This window comes from Enhydra lutris, unplaced genomic scaffold (assembly GCF_002288905.1).
Source record: "Enhydra lutris kenyoni isolate GAN:26980312 unplaced genomic scaffold, ASM228890v2 scaffoldscaffold37, whole genome shotgun sequence".
NCBI lineage: Eukaryota > Metazoa > Chordata > Mammalia > Carnivora > Mustelidae > Enhydra > Enhydra lutris.
Window position 1 is genome coordinate 14,104,128 of NW_019154121.1, and position 10,180 is coordinate 14,114,307.

Sequence of the window (10,180 nt, forward strand, 5' to 3'; positions counted from 1 at the left end):
TTATTGCCTAAGAAACTTAGTACAACTACTAAAGAAGTATAAAATTTTATTTTACTCAAAGTAACAACTTATGTACCGTCTCTCAGATTCACTCCTCTTCACCTCTTAGGTTAAGAGCAGAGGAAGTGACTTGTATTTGTTGCCAACCTGTATCTAATTAGTCAATCGCCTGTTTTTTATTTTCCCCCAAATACAATAATAAATTTCTATGTTGTTCCTCATAACTCTTAGTACAGTATTAATGGATAACCAGAATGTTAGCTAATGTAAACTTAGTAAGAGGACAATTTTTCCCTGAGGTGATTTCAATTTAATAACTAATTCCAAAGCACTCCCTAGAAAGCACTAAGGACTCTTCCTGTTCTCCATTTATTTAGAACTGAAAAGAATAGTAAGTCTTTGCAGTCCACCAAGCCAGCCCCTGGTTTAACTAAAAAGTTAAATAATGGTTGATGTTAAAATGTGCCAACATGCTTCTTCCCTACACTTCTCTCAGCTCAAGATACTTTTGGCTTCCTTAAATAAAAACAAATCTAACAGATTTTTATGGCAAATAGTTAAAGTACTTTCAATAACTAATATATAAAGCCACTGGATTTATCCTTTGCATTTACAGAGAGCCACTAAGTAAGTTTATTATTTTTAAGAAACTACAGACTTTATATCCTAATTTGCATGATACACAACTATTAAAACTGCTTCCAAAAATAGGAGTCAATTCTTTCAGTCACACACACAAAAATATTAACAAGGACAAAATATAAACAGAAACAACTGATAGTAATATATGAACTCTGAGAACTGAGAGTAATATATGAAAGCTATATTTTCAGTAGTGAATACTAGGTTTTAAAAACTTTAGTTTTGTGACAATATCTAGAATATTATATAAGGATTACTGTTAAACCAGCTATGCCAAATTTACTTCAAAATCATTACACTTCAATACTATAGTAACACCAGAGTCAAATAATCAAGCCAAATGCCAAACAGACCCCTGAACACTCACTCTGTTGCTTCCTACAGTTGCAAACACTAATGGATCTCCTTCTTTACTGTGCCAGTTAAATTGTACTCCAAACAATGGTTGATTATGATCTTCCTGAAAAATAATAGTAAAATAGAAAAGTTACTATAATTTAGAAACAAACGAATGGTGAACCCACCATTTCCCCTTACAACTTTTTTTTCCCAAATGTAGACCACTATTTAAATCAGAGGTCAGGTAACAAGTTCTCATCTATGAAAACACTCTGATATTTGCCTCCTACTTTCTGAAACCAAATCATTGGTTTAAGAAGAATCACTGATTCGGGGCGCCTGGGTGGCTCAGTGGGTTAAAGCCTCTGCCTTCTGCTCAGGTCATGATCCCAGCGTCCTGGGATCGAGCTCCACATCAGGCTCTCTGCTCAGCGGGGAGCCTGCTTCCCTCCTCTCTCTCTGCCTGCCTCTCTGCCTACTTGTGATCTCTGTCTGTCAAATAAATAAAAATAAAATCTTTAAAGAAAAAAAAAGAAGAATCACTGATTCTTCTGATTCAAAATTAAACTGGATAATTGTTATAGCTGCATTTAATCTCTTGGGACATAAGTACATAATTTATGTTTCTCAAATATGAAAAGAACAAATACACCAAGAGTTAGTAAAGCTTCTCTAACATTTACTAAACTTTATTAGGTTTAATTTTTCCTTTGTAAAGTGAACCATATTATACTCCATGCAAATCTCCACTTTCTATTACTCCTATAGAAACAATTTCAAATAATCTTGAATTTAGGTCCTTAAAAAAAAAAAAAAATCCCAAGAAGTTTTATAATGAACAAGAGTACCTGAGCACTGGGGACCAAGGAAGGCAAAGGACTGTAAGGTCAGTTACCAGGATGCTATAATGAGGTGCATAAAAAACAAGTACAGGTGACCCTTGAACAACAGGTTGGAACTGCACAGGTCCAATTAAGCATGGATTTTTTGGATACCTTTCTTTTCTTTGCTTTTTAAAGATTTTATTTATTTATTTGACAGACAGAGATCACAAGCAGGCAGAGAGGCAGGCAGAGACCGGTGGGGGGGGAGTAGGCTCCCCACTGAGCAGAAAGCCTGATGAGGGGCTCGATCCCAGGACCCTAGGATCATGACCTGAGCGGAAGGCAGAGGCTTAACCCACTGAGCCACCCAGGCGTCCCGCAAATGTATTTTCTTAAATTTTCTTTGCTCTACCTTACTTTAGTATAAGAATGCAGTATATAATATATACAACACACAAAACATGTGTTAACCGACTTTATGTTATTGGTAAGGTATGTTACTGATTTCTGATCAACAGGAGGTTATTAGTAGTTAGGTTCTGGGGAAATCAAAAGTTAAACTTGGATTTTCAGCTGCACAGGAGTGGGGGTGGTGGCACCTTCAAGTTGTTCAAGGGTCAACAGTATTCACTTTATTCGAAGTTATTTTTCAGCCTTAGAATTTTACTGGCAATCTCCTGGCACTGAACATTAACTTTCACATTCACTTTTAAAATGTAAAACTTTGATTTTTTATCCTTTGAAAAGCCACAGCTTTAGGCTTCTGAAATACTTAATCAAATTATTTAAACAGTTAAAACCAACACCTCCCAAGTACATTACCTAAAAAACAGGTGAAAATAACTAAATATTAACATAAAACTATAATGGACACTTTTTTTTTTTTAAATATACTAAGATTTATTTCCCTCCTTTTAAGAGAATTTAATTTGGCACACTAAGCAATGTATTTTGCTACACAGACAGGAAAATAATTTCCATACAGCCAGAGCTTCTAATGCTTTCTGAATACTTTACCTAAAAGTATATTCAGATACTTATAAAAGATTCTAACTTACATATGTATAAAATAATGCAATGCATACTTTTGCTCAGTTTAAGAAAAATACTCCTAAATTAAAAAAACAGAAAATACATAATATGTAAAGGAAAATATTTTGAATACATATCACTAATCCTTCTTAAAATAAAAATGCTATTGAGGAAGTAGTAATTTAAATAACTCCAAAACCTTGCCTTCCCCAAATATTGAATAGTAAGAAAATGTTAATGTATACCTTTTCCTTTGAAAACAATTTCAAGTAACACAAATGATAAGGATTAAATATTTAAAAACTGCACAAGGACATCTGTTTCAATTTATGCTGACTGAAAGTTAATGGGTCACATTCAGTTCTTATCATGAAGAGGTATCAGGAAGTGGCTTTGTTTTTAAAGTTTTATCAAAATAGGAAGAATAACATAGCCCAAATCTTTTTTTCTGAATGCAGAATATAAAGAAAACCTAGTAGTACTAGGCATTACCCACTGAAATTAGTCTATGCTACAAAACAAAACAACTTTCAAAGTACTCTAATTTTAAAGTATTTTCAATGTGCATAAAATGTTTACCACTGAGAAATAATTCTGAAGCCTGGCATTCAGCCCACAGGATCTTTCTGCACATACCTTGAGACTATTTACACACTTGAAAGAATATTTGCATTTCTTGGACTTCCATTTTCCCTTCCCCCAACTTTTCCTTCCAGGAGCATTTGGTGTATTTGTAGGTGTATCAGGGCGTTCAGTGTTTGTGCCACTTTCTATACTGACCGCATCGTCCTGTAAGCAATAAATCAGGAAAAATTCCATGAAACAAAACACTGTATGTAGCAGAAAATGACTTTGTGCTGGGCAGCTGCTGACTGACCTTAGTGATTAATAAATTCTGCAAGAAATGGAAAAATATATTCCTGTCTCCAAACAGGATAAAAAGCAAACCAGCTAAACATTAGGATTTATAGACTTGTGTTATTTCAGCAACAATACAGTCGAAAAAGCTAATCAGAATATTGGCAAGAATAATATTGCCTTTAATAACAAAGCACTGGTCTATGCCAGCCACCTTAGCACACTGGCTTAGTTCATCTTTACAGCTCTTCACAGAAGGTACTGTTAGATAAGGAAGTGTTGTTTAGAGAGCGTTAAGTGGTCTCTTGCTACTTAGAGCTGCTGGGATTCAAACCAAAGCTGTGACTCCTAAATCTGACTGAACTACATGTCTTCGTAATTCATTTGACAGCTGCTCAGCTTGGAGTACAGCGGTTAATGGGCATCTTAGGATGACGGAATGCTGGTGCTTCTTATTTTAGATGTAGTTTCTGAAAATCCTGTTATTGTTCAAACTCAGCTTAATTAGAATACAAACCATTTAGAATTTTTAAAAAATTCTACATATTCTGTGCTATTTACAAGTGACATTTGCCTCACAGCTCTTATGTAATAATGATACTTATAGAATTCCAGAAACTCTCCATAATTAAAGTAAAATCCTTTCAAATGTAGAAACAACTGCAGGAAACCATGAAAATTCACTTAATTTATACCCTATCTCCAGTCCACAAAATACATTCTTGGCCCTCTAATCTAAGATTTAACTACCTCCTTTGATTACATATTCCAATGTGTTCTCTGGAATAAAGAGATTTATTTAAACCTATCGCCTTAAGGCAATAGTTCCTAAATTCATTCCAGAGGAAGGCTTTTTTCATGGAATGCCTGTTAATATCTATTAGAACAAGTCTAGGAAACACAGCCTTAGGGGCTATTTCTAAATGACTGCTTCCTAGTTTTATGTTTACAGAAGGTAAAAAATTAACTGGAGTGTCAAAAAACATATAAAAAAATTCATACAAATTCCCTAAAAACTGTGTGGTATTACACAACTGTTCTTGGGGTGATTTTCAAAATTTCAAATGGTTCCTACCTTTTAAAAAACTGTAATTGTTATTCTCCAATATTATCAATTAGGATGAAAAAACCAGATAGATAATACATAGCAGGTGCTCAATATCTGAACTGTAATTTAATATAAATATAATCAGACATTTGAAAATGTAAAATTCTAAAAGTTCAGTTCCTAGGCTGAAATCATGGTTTATATCTCTTTCCTGCCCTCTTCACAGTTTCACACAGTTAACACCCAGTGTAGAAAATTAACCGTCTTTCAGTGAAAAACTATGCACTATCTTATGCACACCTTTCCACATTACAGATTCCAGCCTTCTTCATTGCCTTTGAACAATTTTATAACTCTTGTTATACTGTGAGTAACTGACAGTTGTGTAAATTCTGTCTCCAAAGGTAGAGGCTTAAAATGTCTTCCCTTCCACAATGGAAAAAACTTTGGTCTCCATCTGCAATTTCACCTCTACATTCCTTTAATGTATAAATGTATACTGTTTGACTCACACGTGCCTGTTCCCTCATATGAGTGTAAAATAAAAATTTAACATCTTTTACTTACCTTTCTCTGAAAACTGTCCTTTAACACTAGAGAAGTAAAATGATAAAACTGACATTTATTCACCAGCTTCTTTACTTTCTGGCACAAAATTCAATTGCTAACCAAGAAAACACAAAAAACACTGTTTTGTTTTTTAACTCTGACCACTTACCCATCTCCTCCAAAGGAAAATCACGAAAGAATCAAATGGAAATGCAATGCAGTCACAACGCTTTAACTTTATCTTTAAATTAAAATCAAACCTTCGCTGAGTATCTGTGTACAGGCTGACTTCCACCATGGCCCCTTCTCAAGGTACAGAATGATGAAATGGCACTACCATCTTCATTGGCCAAACAAGCAAGACAGGGAGAGTAATTTGTCCCTTAATCTTGCCATGGGTTACTTAAGCAAAGTCTAAGTCTTCAGATTCAGCCCTCTACTAGGCAACCATTAATACTCTTATAGAAGCTACATACTCTGCAAGTCATGAGACCTTTTAAAAATTCAATAAAATGGCATATACACATACAAAAAACTTAAAATATGTCCTTTCAATTCTTTGATTCATATACATAGTAGTAACTGCTCAGATTATTCCCAACTCAATTCCCAACTCAAACACCACGTTCTTTCCTCACTTGCTTTTGGCCTTCTCATCACTATTCAGTTCCCTCAAGAGAAAGACCACACTGCCCGTTTAGCTTTCTCTGAACTCATTTTCCTAGAGTTCTCTACTATCTTTCCTTACTGCTTCCTTCTAACCTAAGTCCTGGATCTGGGATCTTTGGGTGGAATTCTGAGGGCCTGTGAATTTAAATGGCCACACAAACCCACTTAATTTTCACCATCTTTAACTGAAATTTAACATTTCCTTCTATTAAATAAAGGTAATATACATGAGACTACTACTGTAGCTGTCACTTTCTCATCACGGAAATCAAGTATTTTCATATATTCTATTAGATGCAGATCTCAGAAAACTGCCTTATGTCCATCATTACTACCAGACCCCCTCCTAGATCTGTTACTTAATGTGCTAATACAGAAGCACTGGCTGGCTGGGTCTGAGAAACATAGAACTTTTTATCTCCAGCCTTTGAGTTTGAGGCCCATGCTGGATGTACAAATTAGCACTTGACCATTTTATTATTAAAGCACTCTATTAAAACAAATCTTAAATTTGTTTTGAGAAATTTTTATAACATATTTCATAATTTTATTATTTTGTTTGTAACTTTATACATTATATTTTATAAATTTAAAAATGTTGTTCTGAGAAGGCTACCCAAGATTCATTGAGGTGGTCAAGGCACTAAAAAGGCTTAAAGTCTCTACATAAATGAGGGAACCAAAATAAAGGCTTCATCTACTGTTTTTCAGTAGCTTCAGAATGCAAAGAATATATCCTCCTTAAGGGTCTACCAAAAAGGCTTTCCATTTATTTGGTCCCCTGAAATCTTCCTCAGTCTAAATAGATGATTGACATTTTCATTACATTTCTGCTTGATTATTTATTTAGTATGTGCTGGGGCCAGAAGCAGAAGTCTTCACAGTAATTTCTCTTCAGATCGCATAAATAACTCTTGTATAGTATTTCTGGGGCAGAGACTCTTTTAAGCCCTTTACCTGTATTATTTCATTTAGTCCTCACAAATACTATTTGAGGTAAATACCATTATTATCCCCATTTCTAAGAAATTAAGGAAACTAGATCAAGTACCTTGCTCAAGGTCAGGCAACCAGTAAGGAGTAGAATGGGAACTTTAACCTAACATGTGGATCCAATCTGTACTCCTAACCGCTAACCTAATCTGCAAAGAAAAACTTCTATTTTTATTTTATGTTTTTCAAGATTTTATTTTATTTCTTTATTTGACAGAGAGTGCGCCCACGAGCAAGGGGGTAGCAGGCAGGGGGAGAAGGAGAAGCAGACTCCCTGCTGAGCAGGGAGCCCTGCAGCACTAGCTCCCAGGACCCTGGGATCATAACCCCAGCCCAAGGCAGATGTTTAAAGACTGTGCCACCCAAGCGCCCATAAAATATTTCTAAGAAGCAGAAATAAAACAGGCTCCAAGGACTGAAATGAAGAGGATCAAAAACGTTAGAAAGTATAGATTGGGAAGCACAAACCAGAAAAACTTATGTTTATGTTTTTATTTTTTTTTAAGATTTTTAAAATTTATTTGATAGAGAGATCACAAGTAGGCAGGGAGGCAGGCAGAGGGAGAGGGAAGCAGGTTCCCTGCTGAGCAGGGAGCCCTGCAGCACTAGCTCCCAGGACCCTGAGATCATGCCCTGACCTACGGCAGAGGCTTAACCCACTGAGCCACCCAGAGCCCCCGGAAAAAGGTTTAAAGTAACGTTCAACACCTAAACTTTCCAGAAACTTCAAGTCCAAATCCCAAAAACTGACAAGCCCCCGAATATCTTTCTCCTGTCTACAAAAATTCTTTCCCATCTCTTCAGTGAAAATTTTGATTATGACACCACTCTCTATATATGCTTGTTAGTGAAGTAATGATGTAGAATTTAGTAACTGGGTGTGTAAGATAGCATTTATTCCTAAAACTAGCCCAACTGAGAAAATGAAAAATTGACATCACCCTCCAACAACACTTTATAAAGATTTTAAAAATATATTCAGATATCACAGGAGGTTCACATTTGGATAACTTTTGAGTGAACTGCCAAGACACTTCGCTGACCTTATTTGATATAAACTTAAAACTGAAAATTAACGTCACTTCATTTATTACTGGCAACTTACCTAAACACTAGATGATTACCGAGATCTATTTCAGAGTATTTTTTAAAAAATATCTGATTCCAAAAGCCTTACATTTGCAAAGCCACGAGCCCACACCTAAAGACATCGTCTTTACCACTGTTGCTTAAATCTTCCAAGTCATCCCCTTCATTTTAGTAAAAACTTTAAAAATAGTAACCGACTCTTATTACATCAAAGGTGGTTTCCCCCTCCGACTCATAAGACGACCCTTTTCAATTCAGCTCCTTCGGAAGAGAAGCCGTCTGTCAGGCATACCCCAACTCCACCCGCAGGACAGGAGCAGACATAAAATCCCACCTTTAGAAGAGTCACCCAAACCCCCTAAGCCGAAGATCTAACTGCTCTTTCCATCCTGAAGAGTCTGTAAGGGTCGAAAAGTGACACAAACCCTAAATTTCTTAAGAGTCGCTAACTCACGCTGGCTCCTCCTTCCAACTTTCTCAGAAAAACTTCTAACTTGCCTTTTAAACTACTGGAATCTCAGATCCGCTCTCCCCCCAAAATCTCCCAAAGGCCCAACCACGCAAAAGGATCTCACAGCGGAACCCTTCAAACCCTCCGCCTATCACGCTCTCTCTAAAACCCCTCTCCTTCGCCAAGTTTCTACTTGCTCTCGGCCCCTGCTCAAAATCCCCATAGAGACAAGTTCGATTTTCTCCTCCACGCCCGCGTTTTCCTGACGGTGACACCTCTCCCTCCCCCCCACAGCAGCCCGCCCGCCCCCACGCCGAGTTTTAAAAAGAATTTAAAACTTTCATTCCAGAGTCCCGTCCGCACTGCTCTGGGCTGCACTCACATTCTCGTCTCCAGAGAGGTCCGGATTGCTGTTCTCGTCGCTACTCAGCTTCTGCTTCTTGGCCGCAGGCATGTCTGTTCCCGCCGGCGCTGTCGACACTTCCCTCTCGGACATATTCCTCCGCCTCCCTCCAGGTTCCTGCCGCCTAGGGCGGGGCCTCCGCCACACCGCCGTCAAGCAAGCCCGGCCGGAGCCTGCCGCAAAGTTGCCGCTGCCGCCGCCACCTCCACCGCTCCCCCCACTGTCGCAAACCGCGCCCAGCCGCCGAGGCGGGCGTGCGTGCGACCCCGCCACACTGCTGAAAAAGGGGCGCGCGTGCGCGCCCTCCCGCGCAGCTTCCTGGCTCTTTCCCTTTCCCTGCTCCCGTCTTGCCCTTTTCCCGCCGCCCTCCCGGCAGTTTGCACGGAGAGGTGAGATCCGTTAGCTATCAAGAGCAGTATTTCGCACGTCCCCTTTCCCTACTGCCGTCTCGATAAAGAAGAGGCGGAACTCAAAGGGATGCCCCCTCACCCCCTTCCTCCTTCCAAAGACGTTTCAGCCGCAATCGGCCCAATCCTTCGATCCCCGACCCGCTGCAAGGACTCGAAAGTCTGTAGAATGGACTAGACCACCGATGTCCCAGGGGATGGGGGAAGATACGAGAAGTCACCTCTTGCTTTAGCGACGTATGCCAAGTGTCCTTAATCTTGAACTCGGAGAACAAAACTCTCACATTAGTCATTGGAACTGCTGAAGATCTAGTGTTTCGTTGTGACTAGGCGTTCGAAAACTGGAGAGTGCCTCTCACTTGCCTCCCCCATCTAGGAAATGGAAGTTGCCAGTTAAGACGTGCGCATGCGCCGGGGCGTATTCTCGCGCTGGGTCGTCCAGACCCGCCTCCCCGTGCCCCTCCTCCTCGAAATCTTGTTTGCTCAACCAGGTAGTCTTCCACCGGGTTTCCGTAGCCCGGGATGGATTTCAAAGCACGGCCGAGTCATAGTGTCTGGACTCGTTCTAAATTCGTGATGGGTATTTAATATGATGAATATTTATTTCAATCAATGATTATTCTCACCCCGTTGTGCCAATATTGAGTATCATTTAATATAGGAATATCCTGCAGTTAGCATTTTAGACTCCAATGAGTTGCGGCCCAAAGTGCTCGTTTTAACTGTTAAAAACATGGTCACGGCGCTGAACAATGTCATGGCCTAAAAATCAGTGGTTAGCTCCAACTTTGTATAAGAATGTGAGGCTTAAACAACGGACAGGATTTGGGGACATTACCAGATACAATAAAATTTTAGTAAAGGCAAACAAAACTG

The 10,180-nt window shown here is 38.7% G+C and overlaps 1 protein-coding gene across 3 annotated transcripts in view; it reads right to left on the reverse strand.

Moving 5' to 3' along the window:
* Positions 1–9,273, reverse strand: part of LOC111154493 (embryonic ectoderm development) — a 29,087-nt gene extending 19,814 nt beyond the window's left edge. The window contains exons 1-3 of one of the 3 annotated variants that reach the window (XM_022514109.1): positions 8,877–9,273; positions 3,474–3,626; positions 1,010–1,102 (exon numbers count right to left, since the gene is read on the reverse strand). In XM_022514109.1, the coding sequence (XP_022369817.1) occupies positions 1,010–1,102; positions 3,474–3,626; positions 8,877–8,990 (360 nt within the window). In that variant the 5' untranslated portion in view covers positions 8,991–9,273. The remainder of the gene's footprint in view (positions 1–1,009; positions 1,103–3,473; positions 3,627–8,876) is intronic. The other 2 variants (XM_022514107.1, XM_022514106.1) reach the window with 2 other exon arrangements.
* Between the last annotated feature and the right edge of the window lie 907 nt (positions 9,274–10,180).